This window comes from Hemicordylus capensis, chromosome 3, assembly GCF_027244095.1.
Source record: "Hemicordylus capensis ecotype Gifberg chromosome 3, rHemCap1.1.pri, whole genome shotgun sequence".
Lineage (NCBI taxonomy): Eukaryota > Metazoa > Chordata > Lepidosauria > Squamata > Cordylidae > Hemicordylus > Hemicordylus capensis.
In genome coordinates, this window is record NC_069659.1 from 5,163,125 (window position 1) to 5,182,222 (window position 19,098).

General features: G+C 45.8%; 1 protein-coding gene across 2 annotated transcripts in view; it reads left to right on the forward strand.

Annotated features, from left to right (window-relative positions):
• Positions 1–3,828: 3,828 nt before the first annotated feature.
• The window catches only part of P4HA3 (prolyl 4-hydroxylase subunit alpha 3), a 37,580-nt gene continuing 22,310 nt past the window's right edge, over positions 3,829–19,098 (forward strand). For both annotated transcript variants that reach the window (XM_053310434.1, XM_053310433.1), the window contains exons 1-5: positions 3,829–4,145; positions 12,484–12,626; positions 13,298–13,521; positions 17,185–17,334; positions 18,394–18,445. In XM_053310434.1, the coding sequence (XP_053166409.1) occupies positions 3,982–4,145; positions 12,484–12,626; positions 13,298–13,521; positions 17,185–17,334; positions 18,394–18,445 (733 nt within the window). In that variant the 5' untranslated portion in view covers positions 3,829–3,981. The remainder of the gene's footprint in view (positions 4,146–12,483; positions 12,627–13,297; positions 13,522–17,184; positions 17,335–18,393; positions 18,446–19,098) is intronic.

Here is a 19,098-nt window from a genome sequence, read left to right on the forward strand (position 1 = left end):
GTTGGCAAGACGTACTTTCCCTCTCTCTGGCTGTTCTGTTTCAGCTAGGTGTCAGCATGCCATCTCTCCTTATGGACTTCCCAGAGATGATGATGATGATGATGATGATGATGATGATGATGATGATGAATTCGATTTCTACACCGCCCTTCCAAAAATGGCTCAGGGAGGTTTTTTCAGCCTCTCTTCAGAATGTCTTCAGCAAATTTGCCCACTCACTCATCCACACGCACCTTCTCTAAAGGTGTGTACTAATGATTAAAGCTCATTAGTACAATCTTGCATGAGTAAGAATTCGCAGTTTAAAACAAGTCATTAACTATTCAATAAGGTTATTTTGGGTTGCAGCAATTTGGATCACAACAAGATAACCCATGTGACAATTCCCAGGAAGAAGCCATAGAAATTGATGTCAAAACCACAGCCAAATAGGGTAACAGTTGACTGTAGTGATGAAGTAATGAAAAAGGTGAACATTTGCACAGTTTTAGGGATTGAGGGGGCCTCTTTCATGGATACAACAATCTTTCATGGAGACAACAAACAGGAAAGAGGTTAAAAGCAGCGGGGAAATGCTTGACTTACCAGCAGAAGGTTGCCGGTTCGAATCCCCGCTGGTATGTTTCCCAGACTATGGGAAACACCTATATCAGGTCGCAGCCATATAGGAAGATTCTGAAAGGCATAATCTCATACTGAGCGGGAGGAGGCCATGGTCAACCCCTCCTGTATTTTACCAAAAGAAAACCACAGGGCTCTGTGGGCGCCAGTAGTCGAAATTGACTTGGCGGCACACTTTACCTTTACCTTTAAACTGTAGTGGTAAGGCAGTGAAAAGGGTTAACATTTGCACAGTTTTAGTGACTGAGGGAGAATCTTTCATGGCGACAACAAACAGGAAAGAGCTTAAAAGCCGCTCTTTGCAGTAACCACATAAACGGGACAGCTATTATTATTTTTATTATTTTTATTTTATTTTATTACCCCATGCTTCCAGTGCACCACTGCTTGGGGCATTAATAAAATGGATACAGCAGAAAACAATGTTTAAAACCTTTTAAAAAATCAAAAGACGGACTGGTGTTGATTTTTTTACCATTATCCCCAAAGTGTTATGATTAAAAGATTTGTCAAGGAAATTTTTGCTTCGTGTCTAAACCAATTCTATGAAACTATAGTAACCTCTGGAAAAGTTTGGAACTCTTTGTGTCCCTGAAACCTTTTTGCCCTGAAAATTAAATGAGCCAACACATTCCTATCAAATATATTCTGTTGATATTCTACTAATATATCCTGTGAGAGCTTCCACCAGATGGCATCATAAGATTTACTCTTTGGACCGCAAGGATCACTCTGTCTGCAAAATTCGAGGATTTCTTTCTTTCTTTCTTAATGCCTAACAGAGACAAGAAATGGAATGGGGTGGACATCCCTGCTGTGAGAATCATGGGTATTAGAAGCATGTCCCGATTGTCAGCTGCAAACATCTGTGGGTATGCCATCACAAGCTGACCATACACTTGTGCAACGAACAAAGTTCCACCAAAGGTTCTTAGAACTGTGCTAATTAGTGTGGCTTTTCAGAATTGCTCTATTGCACTGCTGCACAATTGCCAAAAGTCCACTTGAAGAGCTGTAATACAGGCAGTATCAACAGCGGGGAAATGCTTGATTAATAAGCAGAAGGTTGCCAGTTCGAATCCCCGCTGGTACTATATCGGGTAGCAGCAATATAGGAAGATGCTGAAAGGCATCATCTCAGACTGTGCGGGAGGAGGCAATGGTCAACCCCTCCTGTATTCTACCAAAGAAAACCACAGGGCTCTGTGGGCACCAGGAGTCGGAATCAACTTGACGGCACACTTTACCTTTTAATACAGGCAGTGCACTTGTTGCATAAGCACAAACATGCTTACACAGCACAACGTTAGTCTGCAATGCCCAGACAGAGGTCAACTAGCACAGCAGCCTCATGCTAACGCAACTTGTGCAATGGTGAGCTCTTTCCACGAGTTAACCAGGATGCTGGCAATTGTCTCCCAGCTGCTGCTTGCCTTGGAAGCCAAGTCTCTGAGGCCTCGTGTCAAAACTGCAGCAGGTTTGCTCCATTCCTCCGCCAAGAAAGCCGCCAAGACCTGAGTGCCCTGTCGAGCTAGGCTTTCAGAAACCAGCCATGGAAACCATGGGAGGAGAGCTGGGCTTGTGGTAGCAAACATGAATTGTCCCCTCTGCTAAGTAAGATCCACCATGGTTTGCATTTAGATGGGAGAATACATGTGTGAGCAGTGGAAGATATTCCCCTCAGGGGAGGGAGCCGCTCTGGGAAGAAAACCTGCCTGCTTACATGCAGAAGGTTCCATGTTCCCTCTCTGGCATCTCCAGATAGGGCTGGGAGGGACTCCTCTATTAGTAACCTTGGAGAAACTGCTACCAGTCTGTGTAGACAGTACTGAGCTAGATGGACCAATGGTCTGACTCAGCATAAGGCAGCTTCCTAGCTTCCAAAGGGCCATAGGGAAGCATGGAGTTTCCAAATGGCCGTTTAAGCTAACTGGCATGTAATTCCCCAGATCGCCCCGGATCCCTTTTTGAAAATCGGTGTTACGTTGGCTACTTTCTAGTCCTCCGGTATAGAGCCTAATTGTAGGCATATATTATAAATTTTAGCAAGGAGGCTGGCAATTTCGCATTTGAGTTTTCTAAGGACTCTTGGATGGATGCTGTCTGGCCCTGGCGATTGGCCAGACAGTTTAGAACATCATCTCTTGTCACCTCTATCTGACCCAGTTCTTTAGCCTCCATCCCCAAAAAGCCTGGTTCAGGAACAGGTATATGTTCAGTATCCTCTGCCGTGAAGACGGATGCAAAAAACTCATTTAGCTTCTCTGCAACCTCCATATCCTCCTTAATAATCCCTTTCACTCCCTCATCATATAACGGTCCAACTGCCTCCCTGGCAGTTTTCCTGCTCCAGATATATTTAAAGAAGCTTTTGTTATTCCCCTTGATGCTTTTAGCTAAATGTTCCTCAAACTCTCTTTTTGCCTTCTTTATTGCCACCTTGCATTTCTTTTGCCAGAGTTTGCGTTCCTTTCTGTTCTCTTCGTTTGGACAGGATTTCCAGTTTCTGAAGGAAGTCTTCTTCCCTTTTATGGCTTCCTTGATGGTACCTCTTAGCCATGCTGGCATCCTCCTGGACTTAGTGGTACCTTTCCTCCCTTGGGGTATACATTCTAACTGGGCTTCTAGTATTGTGGTTTTGTGGTTTCCATGCATTCTGGAGCAAAGTGACCTGATTTTCCCTTTCAGTTTTCCTTTCACCATACTCCTCATTTTAGAGAAGTCTCCTCTTCTAAAATTCAAAATGTCTGTGTTAGACTTCCTTGCTGATTCTCTCCCCGCATGTATGCTGGATTTGATCACACTATGGTCACTGTTCCCTCACGGGTCCATGGCACTGACATCACACACCAGGTCCTGAGTGCCACTCAGGATTAAGTCCTGAGAACCCCTGGCACAACTGTCATCATTGAGCGCTGATTATGCCAAGAAACCTGGGCTTCCAAAACAGGCCACCCAATTTAAAGGAGCCAGAGCCTGGCCTGTGTGCCCCCACCCGCTGTGTATAAATCACATTTTCAACCCTGGAATGGGAGGGAACTGCAGAAACCACTTTGCAGAGGCTGGAGTGCAAAGGCACTGCTGTTGTTTCCAGCCGGTTTTACTACCCCTTCCCATCTGGTTTCTATTTGGGTAATTTCTCTTTCTCTGGCAAAAGGTTCTTGCTCAATGGCTTTCCCAGCCAAGAGTCCAGAGAAGGAGCTGGGGGTGAGCAGAGATAGTTACTGGCTGACAAAACCCTGGCTGTGGAAAGGGCTGCAGCAGCAGCAGCAGGGGGAGGCAGAGTCCAGCGCCGCCGGCCTCGCCTGAGAGGAAGGCAGACGGGAGAGTCAGAGGCGCTTCTCCAGATGAAGGCGAAGGATGCTGGCGTTGGTGCTACTGCTTGGCCCCTTGTGCCGGGCACATGCAGAAACATACACGTCCATGCTGAGCATCCAGCAGGCTCTGAGGACCGAGAGGGAGCTCCTTCGGGGCTTACAGACCTACCTGGAAGAAGAGACGAACCGGCTCAATGACCTCAGAAGGTAGGAGGGGGCTGCTTGGGCATCGGGAAGCCCCCCAACGGGGGCGGGGGGCAGTGCTGAAGTTGGCTGGCACCCCCTGCCTTGCACACGGGACCTATCTGGATTTTAAACTGGAACACAAAACCGGCTTCTTCCCTAATAAAGCCTTACATGGTTTTGCTCCACAGGCTGATAGATTTGATTCTAAGGCTGCTGTTTTGGAAAGCCTCCTTGAAAGTTTTACACTGTTGTATTTTAGCAGTGTCAGCCAGCTTGATCTGTGGTCAAGGGAAAGGCAGAATAGAAACACAGAACACAAATGCACGGACTCCTCCCCAGCACCAGTTAAGGGGTTTTTGAAGGGCCACCTGATGATTCCTCTTCAAGGAAGGGGTGGGAGTAGCTCAGGGTGGGGGGACATTGGTGGGTGGGGCTGTAGCTCCGGGGAAGAGCATCTCTTTACCTATGAAAGGTCCCAGGTTCAATTCTTTTCAGGCAGGGCTAGAAAAATACTGGGGTCCGAAAGCCACTGCCAGTCAAAGCAGACAATCCTAAGCTAGGCGGGCCAATGGTAGGGTAGTGTATGAGAGAGCTACCAATGTCAGAACCTCCCTGCACATTTCATCTGAGCTGCTCCTTCTTGGAGCCTCTGCTTTGGGGGTTAGGCTAGAACTGGGCTGCTCAACTTCGGCCCTCCTGCAGATGCTGGCCTACAGTTCCCATAATCCCTGGCTATTGGCGACTGGAGCTGGAGATTATGGGAGTTGTCATTAAAAAACAGCTGGGTGGGGGAGATGAGCAGGCCTGAGCTCGTTGCTGCCAGACAGAGCAGGGCCTTCTCACAGGTGGCTCTCAAACTGGGGCTATCTCTCACTAGGCATGTTGGCTTGACATCTTCGCTGCTCTTCTTTAGGCTCTAGCTAAGGCCGTCTGGTTCTCTCAATATTTTAATGGCATTTCATTTGATTTCTTGGTCCTTCCTTTAATTGGTACCATTGTTTATTGTTATAAGTTATCCATCGTATTTATTTGTTATTTCTCTGTGTAAAACACCCTGAGCCATTTTTGGAGGGGCAGTATAGAAATTGAATGAATGAATGAATGAATGAATGAATAATATTGCTGGCTGCTTCTTTCCCTGTTTTAATTTGCTGCTCTTGGTCATTTTTATTGATCTTCTGTTTGTTTTACTGTTGCCCTCCGTCTCCTTGAGTCTTCCGTAGGCAAGTGGCATGTATGTTCTGAAAACAAATCAAAGAAACCTCAGGGAAGGACTTTGGCTGGGGGAGCCACGGCTACGTGAAGGCAGAACTCGGCCAGATGGACCAAAGCCTTGGCTTAGTCCAGGGCTGCAGCACTTTGGCTACAACTCCCATCATCCTCAGCCACAATGGCCAATAGTCAGGGGTGATGGGAGTTGTAGTCCAACAACAGCTACGAAGATGACAAGATGACAAATATTTATATACTGCTTTTCAAGCGAAGTTCCCTAAGCTGTTTACATAGATATACATAAATAAATGAAGATGGCTTCCTGTTCCCAAAGGGCTCACAATCTAAAAAAGAAACATAAGACAGACACCAGTAACAGCCACTGGAGGGGTGCTGTGCTGGGGATGGATAGGGCCAGTTGCTCTCCCCCTGCTCAATAAAGAGAATCACCACTTTCAAAAGGTGTCTCTTTGCTTAGGAACATAGGAAGCTGCCATATACTGAGTCAGGCCATTGGTCTATCTAGCTCAGTATTGTCTTCACAGATGGTCAGTGGCTTCGCCAAGGTCGCAGGCAGGAATCTCTCTCACCCTTATCTTGCAGATGCTGCCAGAGAGGGAACTAGGAACCTTCTGGTGCTCTTCCCAGAGCAGCTCCATCCCCTGAGGGGAATCTCTCCCAGTGCTCACACTTCTAGTCTCCCATTCATATGTAACCAGGGTGGACCCTGCTTAGCTAAAGGGACAAGCCATGCTTGCTACCACAAGACCAGCTCTCCTCTCCCCTTCAGCTGCTCAGTTACCAGCTGGAGGGCCAAAGTGGCAAAGCCCAGGCATAGCAAAAGGCAGCTTCTGACAGGCTGCATGTTGCTGGCTCTATTGAAGTGGCTGGCATTCAAAAGATTTTGAATGCAGGTGAATGCATTTTAATGCAGCGCTAAAGCATATCTAGATGGCGAGCCATTTGCAACCACTTTCTCATTCCTTTTGCTATGCAAACTACTTCGAGATATATGTATTGGCTGGCATTCCGTGCAGTGCAACACAGGCAGCTCTGAACCACCCACACTGCTGCTGGCATGTGAGCTGGTCTTGTGCTGGGCTTCTGTTAGCAAGCACGGATTGTCCCCTTTGCTAAGCAGGGTCCACCCTGGTTTGCATTTGAATAGGAGACTACATGTGAGAGCACTGTCAGATATCACCCCTTCCCATAGGAGGTGGGGCCGTTCTGGGAAGAGCAACTTGCATGCTTGCAGGCAGAAGGTTCCAAGTTCCCTCCCTGGCAGCATCTCCAAGAGAGAGACTCCTGTCTGCACCCTTGGAGAAGCTGCTGCCAGTCTGGGTAGATGGACCAATGGTCTGATTCGATATATGGCAGCTTCTTAAGTTCCTATGTTCATCTAAAGCAAGCAATGCCCATGGTGTTGCATAAGAGCACTCTTGAGAGCAGCTCATGTTATGAAATGCTCGTTTTTCAAGATGGGCAAATGCTGGAGAAGTAGACATGTCCATTAGCCGCATGGGTACCGTAGCAGTAGCAATAGTAATAGTAGAGCAGATGTAGGGTGGCTTGTCTAGTATTTGGAGGGGGCTGTAAAAACAGGAGTTCAGCAATTGGGGTAGGGTGTCTTGTGTGGAACCAGCTTCCTTTCCCATGCATGGCTGGTAAAGTGTGCCGTCAAGTCGATTTCGACTCCCGGTGCCTGCAGAGCCCCGTGGATTTCTTTGGTAGGATACAGGAGGAGTTTACCATTGCCTCCTCCCATGCAGTATGAGATGATGCCTTTCAGCACCTTCCTATATCACTGCTGCCCAATATAGTACCAGCGGGATTCTTCGAACCGGCCATCTTCTGCTTGTTAGTCAAGCATTTCCTCACTGCGCCACTTAAGGTGGCTGTGGTCTTATAGTAGCAAGCATGAATCCCTGGTTTGCATTTAAATAGGAGACTACATGTGAACACTGTAAGATATACCCCTTAGGAGAAGGGGGGGGATGCTCTGGGAAGAGCGTCTGCCTGCTTGCATGCAGAAGGTCCCAACAGTTCCCTCCCTGGCAGCATCTCTAAGATAGGGCTGAGAGAGACTCCTGCCTGCAACCTTGGAGAAGCCGCTGCCAGTCTGTGAAGACAATACTGAGCTAGATGGGCCAAGGGTCTGACTCAGTAGAAGGCAGCTTCTTCCTATGTCCCTCTGTTCATCTGAAGCAATGCCCATGGTGTTGTACAAGAGCATTCTTGTCTTGTGCTAGTACTTAACAAGGTCTAGCAGCACTTGCAGGGGTGTAGCAAGGTTGGAGTGGGCTCAGAGACTGAAGCTCAGCTCATGGCTGGGGGAGTCAGTCATGTGACTTGCCTCGGCTGGAGCAAGGCAGTGGGCCCCCAGACAACTGTCTCCCCTTGCCCGATTATAGTTACGCCCCTGAGCACTTGTGCTGCGATACTAGTCTTTGATTTCCAGGAGCACTCTTGTGCAACACCCTTGACATTGCTTCAGAATGCTTGCAGCGGCGTGGGTGGTTCAGAACCTATTTCAGTCTTGCCTTCAAATAAAATAATGGTAAAGTGTGCTGTCAAGTTGATTTTTACTCCTGGCACCCACAGAGCCCTGTGGTTTTCTTTTGGTAGAATACAGGAGGGGTTGACCGTTGCCTCCTCCCACGCAGTATGGAAGGCCGTTCAAGGGCAGCAAGTTGCCCACACTTCTGTAGGGTGGGATGGCTCACCTTGCTGTTACAGATGCAGTCAGTCCCCAGCATCTCTGGATAACAGGGTGTCAGGTAACAGGACTAGGACAGACCTGGGTAGCAGCAGCTGCTGCTGATTTAAAATAAGGTGGCTGTACATGGATTTTGCAGGAAAGGTCTGTGAATGATAGGAGGTTCCTACCCACTTTTGCATACAGATTTTTCCTGCCAATTCTATGTCGCGTTTGCATTCCAACATAATATTTTCCACATGTATTCCTCCATGCGGCATGTGCTTGGGGATTGATATTGTTTTGCCCCAAAGAGGCAGGCAGGATTCCCAGATCTGTATTAACATCTCTCTTCTACACCCTGGTCCCAGTCGGGGCCACTTCCCCTCCCCATGGCCGCCCTCTTTCAAAATCAACAGAAAATGTGATGACACATCTAGTTTGACTCAAGGATCCCACATGGGGACAGGAACACTTGCAACAGAGAGGCTGTGTTGTTGGCTCTTTTTGTCAAAGTAACAGCAACAACAACACCATAGCCAAGAAGGTCTTGCAACCTTTCCAGAGGGACAAGAATGAGAAAGCTTTCCTAACCTCTTCCAGACAGAGGTTCCAAATCTTTCAGGCTGGTGCCAAAATCCTCAGCATTGAGAGATGGGCAAGCCGTTGCCAAAACTGCCTAAGGTTGGACTGCGTGTTTGAAGCATGCTTCCTAATGTAGAACTGTGAGGAGCTATTCCCAGAGTACAAGGGAGTCTTGAAAACAAGGCCCAAGTTCAGGAATTCCACAATGAGAATACTTGCACAAATTGTTCAGCTTTCGCAAGTGGTGCCGGAATGGAAGGTTGCCAGTTCAAATCCCCGCTGGTACTATCTCGAGCAGCAGCGATATAGGAAGGTGCTGAAAGGTATCATCTCAGACTGCGCGGGAGGAGGCAATGGTCAACCCCTCCTGTATTCTACCAAAGACAAGGATACCTTGGTCGATGGTCTCGAACGCCGCCGAGAGATCCAAGAGGACCAACAGGGTCACACTCCCTCTGTCGATTCCCTGGTAAAGGTCATCCATCAGGCCGACCAAGGCTGTCTCAACCCCATAGCCTGTTCTAAAGCCAGTTTGAAATGGGTCTAGATAATCAGTTTCCTCCAAAACCGCCTGGAGCTGGTTAGCCACCACCCTCTCGATTACCTTGCCCAGCCAGGGGAGATTGGAGATTGGCCTATAACTATCCATCGCTGAGGGATCCAGGGTAGGCTTCTTAAGAAGAGGTCTAACTATTGCCTCCTTCAGAGAAGGAGGCACCCTACCCACCCCAGCGATGCATTTATGATATTAACTAGGCCATCTCCAACAATCTCTCCACTAGATCGAAGCAGACAGGTCGGGCAAGGATCCAGAGAACAAGTGGTAGGCCGTACCGCTCCAAGCACCTTAGTCACGTCGCGGCTGGATTACTGTAACGTGCTCTACGTGGGGCTGCCCTTGAAGAATATCCAGAAACTGCAGCTAGTGCAAAATGCAATAGCTAGGGTTTTATCTGCCCGGTGGGAGCACATCACACCCATCCTGAAAGAGCTGCACTGGCTACCAGTTTGTTTCTGGGTCCAATTCAAGGTGCTGTTTTTGACCTTTAAAGCCCTTAACGGTTTGGGCCCGGGATACCTGAGGGACCGCCTGCTCCCAGGGGTTGCTGCCCGCTTGACAAGGTCATCTGAGGGGGCTCTGCTCTGGGTGCCGACAATGAGAGAGGCCCGGCTGCCATGCACGCAGGACAGGGCTTTCTCTGTTGCTTCTTTAATCTTCTTGCAGACCAGTCTTTTGGTTGGGTTTATTGGAATGTTGGAAACACATAAGCAGAGGAAGTTTGTTTGTTTGTTTGTTTGTTTGTTTGAACACAATTGTTTATGTTTCATGTCAAACACATTTGTTTAACACCCTAACCCTAAAACACAAGTCTCTGGCGGTTTACAACTAAACAATAAAAACAACAAATAAAAAGGTTAAAACATTACAACAATTTAAAATTAAAAACATTAAAACTATTAAAAACGCAATTAAAACAATATCTAATTAAAAGCCTGGTGAACAAATGTGTCTTGACTGCCTTTTTAAAAGTTGTAAGAGATGGGGAGGCTCTTATTTCACCAGGAAGTGTGTTCCAAAACCTCGGGGCAGCAATGGGGAAGGCTCATCCCTGAGTAGCCAAAAGACGAGCTGGTGGCAAATGCAGACAAACCTCTCCAGATGATCTCAATGGGCGGTGGGGTTCATGACGAAGAAGAAGACATTCTCTTAAATACCCAGGACCCAAGCTGTTCAGGGCTTTATAGCTTATAACCAACACCTTGTATTTTGCCCGGAAACATATCAGCAGCCAGTGTAACTCCTTCAATACAGGAGTTATATGGTCTCTCCGAGATGACCCAGAGACCAACCTGGCTGCTGCTTTCTGGACCAACTGCAGTTTCCGGACTACATACAAAGGCAGCCCCACATAGAATGTATTGCAGTAATCAAGTCTGGAGGTGACCAGCAGATGTACTGATAATGAATTGTGTAATCCAGGCCTACAAATAAGTATATAAAAGTATGTATCAAAGTATAATTCAGGGAAGTTTGCTTCATATCCCTAATGGAGTATAGAGCCAGCAGGTTATTCAGAGTTGAGAAGCCTCTCGGTAACAAAGTCAAGAGCGGGAGGCCCCCTCTCAAGAATTTGGGTTGAGAAGCCCACCAGAGATAACAGGTACCAGGAGTGGTCAAACACAGGCCATTAGCTAAATTCCTCAGTCAGCAGAAAGAGGGTCTTTCTGGTACGAAGAGATGCCATAGGGATTAAAGTTGTCATAAAAGCCAGGTAGTAACTCATCTTCTCAGGCTCTAGATGACACCTCTGGAATATGTAAGTTTAATAACTAATAACGTGTATTAATCGCCTTGTTGATATGCTTGTATGTTTGAGACCTATAAAAACTAGCCAACTGTATGGCTTGGGCGCGCAGTATCAGCCAGATGCTCTCTGATGATACTTGTGCCTTTCATGACATGAAATAAAAGCTTTTTTGAGCAACGCACCCTTGTTGTTTGACTCCATTCAGTTAGACAGCAAGTATATCTGCAAGAATTGAGCCTAATCTTCTTTGGTTCTGGCAAGACGCCCCATTCCCTATCCACGATAGGAGGATGAAAGCCAGTGACTGAATCAAACAGGAAGGCTAGATTCTAGAGGTTTTTTCCTGCAACAGTACCACTGTTCTGAGATCATTTATCTCAAGAAACGAAGTTGCTGATCCATCTAGCACAGTATTGTCTACACTGACTGGCAGCAGCTCTCCAGGCAGAAGTCCCTCACAATCCTACCTGGAGATGCTGCCAGCCAAGGTTTGAACCTGGGGTCTTCTGGACACAAACTTCAGCAAGCCCTTACACCAGGACTGCACAACTTTGGCCCTCCAGCTGTACTTGGACTACAGCTCCCATCAACCCCAGCCACAGTGTGGCCAATAGCAGGGGATGGTGGGAGTTGTAGTTCAACAACAGCTGGAGGGCTTAAGTTGTGGAGCCCTGCCTTGCACCATGTTGATATTGTACAGTTTGTATGATGGTTTATGTTTGGTTGTGTGTGTGTGTGTGTGTTTTTAATGAATTATGCACTGCTTTAGGCGCAAATTATTGTAGGAAAATGGATTTAATATATTGGAAAGCTACAACCATTTGTTGTGGCACACTAAGGTCCTAAAAGGCAAAACAAAACAAAACCACCAATCCATCTATCTCCTAACACACAAATACTTCTCGGCCTGGTCACTATTTGTTAACAGTTCTTATTCACAATGTGCAAACAGATGAGCGGATGTTTACGAAGCTTGGTTGTAAACTGGCCGCTTTCCAGATTAGACCCTACAACGGGGTCAGGACGTATCTTGGAAGTGTGCTTCCACACTTCTTGCGTCCTGACACTGCAGTCCCTACAGGGACAGCAGGGTGCTGTTCACATTGCCAATGCCCTGTTTAATCGCTGCAATATAGAGCTAGGACATCATATATCGGGTGTAAGGAAGTTGCTGTTTTTTCGGGTTGTTAGTTGCTGCAAGATTGCTCCTCCTGCTGTTTACCTTTTCAATGTGACTTGCCTGGACTGAAGCATTTTGCTGCTGTTGAGCAGCTAGTCTGGAAAGCGCCCTGGTATTGAAGGTGCAGCAGCAAGCACATAAGTGTTCCGCTCTGTTCAGCTCTACAAAACATCAGACTTCCCTTGACTATGGCAAAATCCAAACTGATTCTCTCCAAAACTCTCTTAGCAGCTGCTCCTGAGTCCAATGAGTAAAAGATTCTCACCCCTTATTCTTGGACGGAAGGTTAGACCACAGATGTAACGAGCTATAAGTCAAGTTGGGGTTCAGTACTCTTCATCATTCCTTGCTGCCTCTCTTCTTTCTTGCATCTTCCAGATTCTATAAGAAGATCCAGGCCTTGCATCAAGGAGTCGACAGCACAGTGGCTAACCCTTTGCTGGCCTACACCCTCATCAAGAGATTGCAGTCCGACTGGCTGAACGTGGTATATAGCAGGGAGGCCAGTGAGAACACCCAAGGTACATCTTTCTAACAGAACATCCAACAGTGTAGATCACAGCATATAGTAGGGGTTTCTGGGCTTGGATCCCCAGAAGCGGTTGGGCTACAACTCCCATCATCCCCAGCCACAGTGGCCAAAAGGTATTGCTGCTGGGGTTGATGGGAGTTGTAGTCCAACAACATCTGAAATGAAATTGTCTGTGTAGACAATACTAAGCTAGACAGACCAATGGTCTGACTCCGTATATGGCAGCTTCCTATGTTCCTATGACTTGTCTGCCTAGCTAAGCAGGGTCTGCACTGGTTGCATTTGAATGGGAGACCACATGTGAGCACTGTAAGATATTCCCCTCAGGGGATGGAGCTGCTCTGGGAAGAGCAGAAGGTTTCAAGTCCCCTCCCTGGCTTCTCCAAGATAGGACTGAGAGAGATTCCTGCCTGCAACCTTGGAGAAGCCGCTGCCAGTCTGTGAAGACAATACTGAGCTAGATAGACCAATGGTCTGACTCAGTATATGGCAGCTTCCTATGTTCCTATGCGATGTGGAAGCAACAGGAATAAGGCAGAGTGGCTTGGAACCACCTACTGAAGAGCAAGGGCATATCACACACACACACACACAATCACTTACTGGTCAGCCCCCTTAGCAAGGTGGATAATGGTTTCCTGTCACGTCTGACCTTTTCAGCATTCAAGAATGGCTACCACAGACTGGAGGACGACCTGCCTATTTTTGAAGACCTGGAAGGAGCAGCCCGGGCAGTGATGCGTCTGCAAGATGTCTACTCCCTGAGCGTTAAGGGATTGGCCAAAGGAAGGTTCCAGAAAGTTAGCAGTGCTCACCTCCCTGACATTTACAGCCCAGGGATGGACGTCTCACTATCAGCTGACGACTGCTTCCATATTGGCAAGGTGAGGGGGTGCTGTTTACCCCAGGCCAGCAAGAAACAGAGTGGACAAGCCAAGGCAGTTGAGCAGTTTGAGGTGGGTGGGCACTGATGGTACTTTGCTCTATGCTGAACTCCCTCCCCAAGTCCTGGGTCCAAGGCTGTAATGGCCCTAGCTATGGGGCTACTAATAGTAGAGGCCAGAAAGTCCACACTTTCTCCATCCTGGGTGGGACATTATGTCATGGCTTCGACTTCTAGTAAGAGCCAAATCCGGATGGGGAAGAGTCAAGCAAATCCCCAGTACCAACACCAGCTGCCAAGATGCAGAACAGGGGCGGCCATTCTATGAGGCAAAGTGAGGCAGTTGCCTCAGGCAGCAGTTTATTGGGGTGCAAAGAGGCAGCAAGGTGTCATCCTGTCCCCAGCTTTTAAAACAAACAGGGTGTGGACAACAGGGGGTCATTTGGCAGCTTGCCTTAAGAGCGCAGAGGCCTCTTTCTACTGGCACTGGTGAGGGAGACCTGCATTGTAGAGCACATGTTTCGTATATAGAATGTCTCATGTTCAGTCCCTGTAATCGCCAGGTAAAAGGACCTCAGGTAGCAGAATGAGGAACACACTTCTGCTGCCAGATATCTTCTGGAGAGCTGCTGCCAGTCAGAGTAGACGATATTGGGCTAGATAGACCACAGTTCAGATTCAGCACAAGGGAGCTACGTAAGTTCATAGCTCACAGGTTCAGAGAGCTGCTGCTACATAGTAAGGCACTTCACACTGGATAACTGATGGTTGTTGTAAAGATGTTCTGGTTTTTGGAATTGTTTATGTAGAATATATTTAAAATATTTTATTTACCTTTGATCCTCGGGGACAGGCTATTTAAGAGAGAGCCTCCTTTGTCATAAACCGCCCTGAGCCATTTTTGGAAGGGCGGTATAGAAATCGAATTATTATTATTATTATTATTATTATTATTATTATTATTAATAATAACAACCCCATAACCCCACTTTCACAATAATAATGATAATAATAATGACCCCATGACCCCACTTTCACAAATACTAAACAAAACAGGCCTCGGATACCAAACATCTAAAACATCAAGTAAAATCAACCATCTGCTGTACATGGACGATCTGAAATTGTATGGAAAGTCCCAGTCAGAAATTGAATCACTGCTAAGCACTGTCCGTATATTCAGTAGCGATATAGCAATGGAGTTTGGACTAGACAAGTGTGCTGCATTAATAATGAACAGAGGAAAAATAAGAAAAACAGAAGGAATAGAACTTCCCAATGGAAGCAAGATCAAGAAACTGGAAGAGAAAGAACCTTACAAATACTTGGGCATTCTCTAGGCTGATAACATTGCACACATTGAAGTTAAAAGAAAAATTGGAAGTGAAGACATCAGGAGAGTTAGAAAAATCCTCAAGTCCAAACTCAATGGCGGGAACACCATACATGCCATAAACACCTGGGCTATACCTGTTATCAGATACAGTGCAGGAATAATAGACTGGACCCAGGCAGAGCTAGAGACGCTAGATCGTAAGACCAGGAAAATCATGACCATCAATCATGCTCTGCACCCCCGCAGTGATGTCGATAGGCTCTACCTCCCTCGCAGCTCAGGTAGAAGAGGAATGCTGCAAGTCCATCAAACAGTAGAGGAGGAAAAAAGAGGCCTTGAAGAACATATCAAGGGCAGTAAAGAAGATGCACTTCAAATGGTCAATAACGCAAAATTATTCAACACCAATGAAACAAAGCAGGCCTACAAGAAAGAACAAGTCAAGAAGCGAGCAGAAAAATGGAAAAAGAAGCCCCTGCATGGTCAATATTTGCACAATATATGTGGAAAATCAGACATCAGCAAGACCTGGCAATGGCTTAAGAATGGCAACTTGAAGAAAGAAACTTAGGGTTTAATACTGGCTGCACAAGAACAGGCACTAAGGACAAATGCAATAACAGCAAAAGTCGAAAAATCTACAACAAACAGCAAGTGCCGCCTTTGTAAAGAAGCAGATGAAACCGTGGACCACCTAATCAGCTGTTGTAAAAAGATCGCACAGACTGACTACAAACAAAGGCATGACAAAGTAGCAGGGATGATACACTGGAACATCTGCAAAAAATACAAGCTACCTGTAGCCAAGAATTGGTGGGACCATAAAATTGAACAAGTTGAAGAAAATGAAGATGTAAAAATATTATGGGACTTCCGACTACAAACAGACAAACATCTGCCACACAATACACCAGATATCACTGTAGTCGAGAAGAAAGAAAAACAAGTGAAAATAATCGACAAAGCAATACCAGGGGATAGCAGAATAGAAGAAAAAGAAATAGAAAAAATCACCAGATACAAAGATCTACAAAGTGAAATGGAAAGGCTGTGGCAGAAAAAGACCTAAATAATCCCAGTGGTAATTGGCGCCCTGGGTGCAGTTCCAAAAGACCTTGAAGAGCACCTCAACACCATAGGGGCCACAGAAATCACCCTCAGCCAATTACAAAAAGCAGCTTTACTGGGAACAGCCTATATTCTGCAACGATATCTATAACCATTGACAATAAAATTCAGCCATCCCAGGTCCTTGGGAGGACTTGATGTCTGGATAAAACAAACCAGTCAATAACACCTGTCTGACTGTGTAAACAAGAAATAATAAACCCTGCTGCCTGTTCAGTCTTCTGGAGAGGTCTGGTTATGTTTACCACCAGCTCGTTTGGTGGCAACCCAGGACTAGGCTTCCTCTGTGGCTGCCCCGGGACTCTGGAAGGCGCTCCTTGCTGAAATAAGAGCATCTCCTTCTCTGTTTGTTTTCCAGAAGGCCCTCAAGACTCTCCTGTTCTTGTGGGCTTTTAACTAGCATTAATTTTAATAATTTGTTTTAATACATTTTTGTGCCATTTTTATCATGTTGTGTATTTTAATCTGTGTTGACTTTTAAATGTTTCAAATTTTGTACACCGCCTAGAGATGTCAGGCAGTATAAAAATATGACAAATAAATAAATATACCATCCACACGGTCGACATGGGGGTAGGAAATGCCTCCTTCCCTAACTTGGGAGCCATGCAACCTCCACTTTGCCAATCGTGTGTCCGCTGCTCTCTGTACTCTGTATTGCTTTTATGCTTTTGTTTTAAATTTTTAATCAGATTTGTTTTATATTTTTAGCTTAATATTTTAATTGTCTTTTTTACAATCTTGTTTTTACATTTTGCAGTAAACCGCCTTGGGATTGTTTGAATGAAAGGCGGTATATAAATTTAACAAAAAATAAAATTAAGAACAAGACCAGAGGCAGGGAACTTGACGGTGAGTTAGGCTCCAGCTGGTAGGATGGGCCTGCCCTACCCAGAATCTGTCCCCAGCTTCAGAACAAAGTAGGAGGGGAAACCACCCTACCCAGCTGAGACATCACTCACAATCAAGCTCCTCACTGCTGACCTTGTTTTTGGCTGATAGATGACTGCACACAGCTTGCAAATTAGGGCAGCAGGCTTCTCCTTCCCTAAGGTTGACCGTGTGGACTGCTGTCATAGCTGCTGAACTAATAGTTTGATTCAGAATATGTATCTCCAGCACGGTCAACCCCTTTCTTCTGTTCCACACTGTCCATGTAGTCTTTAGTCCAGCAGTCTTTTAAGTCCGGGTCTCTTACAGGTTGCTTATGACATGGAGGATTATTACCACTCCATTGCATGGCTGGAGGAAGCCGTCCGTCTCTTTCGGATCTCCTATGGACAATGGAACACAGAGGACGAAGGGAGCCTTGAAGATGCTCTGGACCACCTGGCTTTTTCCTATTTCAAGGTGAGTCACTCAGGAGGTACTGCCACCATCTTCTGAGATTTCATTCAGCATAGGAATCTGAATAACAAAGGTGGCCAAAGACATAAGTTTGTGAAATGCACCAATCTGTGAGCAGCTTGAATTACTCACGGAATTACTCAGTCCAAAAACTGGAATAAGGGGGTGGAAATCTCTCACAACCTCAAGTGCTGTTTTGTGGAGATTGAGCAGAACGGTTCTTAGCCCCAGCTGATAGAGCACAAGTTTCACTCCCATCTCCCTCATGGCAGGTAAAAGCTTCCAATGAGGCTGTCACTTAATTAAAGAGTTAATTAGCAATAGTAGTTTTATGAAATAAAGCACAATTCCCTTGTTTTTAGATGATGCATGTATATGTTGCCGCATCTTAGAAGAGGCTTTCTCTCTAGTTCAAGAGTGAAGGGGGAATGCCTCTATCAAAATGGTGCCTGCCAACTCCAGTTTTTATAAGCACTTACATTACATATAGTGTGCATTTTTTAAAAAAAGTAATGCTCAGTTAATTGGAATGCCTCTTTAGTCAATTTTACAAAGTTTTTAACCAATGAGTTAATTACCACTTGCAGTCCTAATGAATGAATCAATTAAATCTCTTTTTAAAAAATCATTCTGATAAAATAAAAGCTTTCTGCATTTTTAGAAAATTTGTGTCATAGCAAGCACTGTCCTAAGAAGAGGCATTCCATTCTTTGTGTGAGAGGAGAAAGAATGCCTCTTGTACCTGCAGCTGGCAGACGTTTAAAGATTGTTTTTTGTTTTAAATCTGCTTCTCAGTTAAGCGGGGAGGGGGGTTGCGTTTTAGTCAAATACTTTAACAGATTGACCTACTGTTTTCAGAGCTCAGCTCATAGTAATAAATAATGATGAGTGTTTCTCTGGCCATTTGCAGAATGCAGCTTCTGCCATCACTGCTAATACACTCACACAGTTGAGTTTTTGACAAAATTCCCTTGAGATTACATTGCTTACTACAGGCAGACTTTGACATATTTCGATATCTAACTATTTGTTTCTTCCTCTCTCTCACCTCTCTCTTTTAAGGCAGGAAACATTTCTCATGCCTTAAGCCTCTCCCAAGAATTTCTTCACTATGGTACGTGCCTCTAGAAGGAAAATGTCTGTATCTAGTCAGTCTCTAAAATGATGCTCTTTGTCATCCTTGAGCTTCAAGGGGTTTGTTTGGTTCCTAATAAATTCCACATACTCTTGTCACCGGTTTGTAACTAGTGGGGGACTGTTGCAATGCAGACCAGAACTAGATTTTTCTCCCCTGCCACAGAGGGTTCCTGGCTGAACTTGTGGAAAGGAAGGAGTTGAGGAGCATTATTTAAAAAATTAGAAAAGCATTTTTTTAAAAATCCCAAATACATTTGGAATGGATTAGCTCAAGGGTTCTCAAACTTTGGTCCCCAGATGTTGTTGGACAATCATCATTGGCCATCGTGGCTGGGGATTGGGGGAGTTGTAATCCAATAACATCTGGGGACCCAAATTTGAGAACCCTTGGGATAGATGGACCAATGATCCGATTCCACAAAAGACAGCTTCACATGTCTTGATTTCCCATTTCCAGATGTCAATATGTTGTGCGAGGTGAACATCTTGCATGCAAATTCAGAGTGTGAATTTCCTCACACACTCTTGCACAGGCTTCTGTCCTCCATCCCAGCATGATGTCACAAATGTTCCGACACCAAGTAGGGACCTTCTGTGATATTTGCAGCACCATCTACAGCTAGTTCTTCC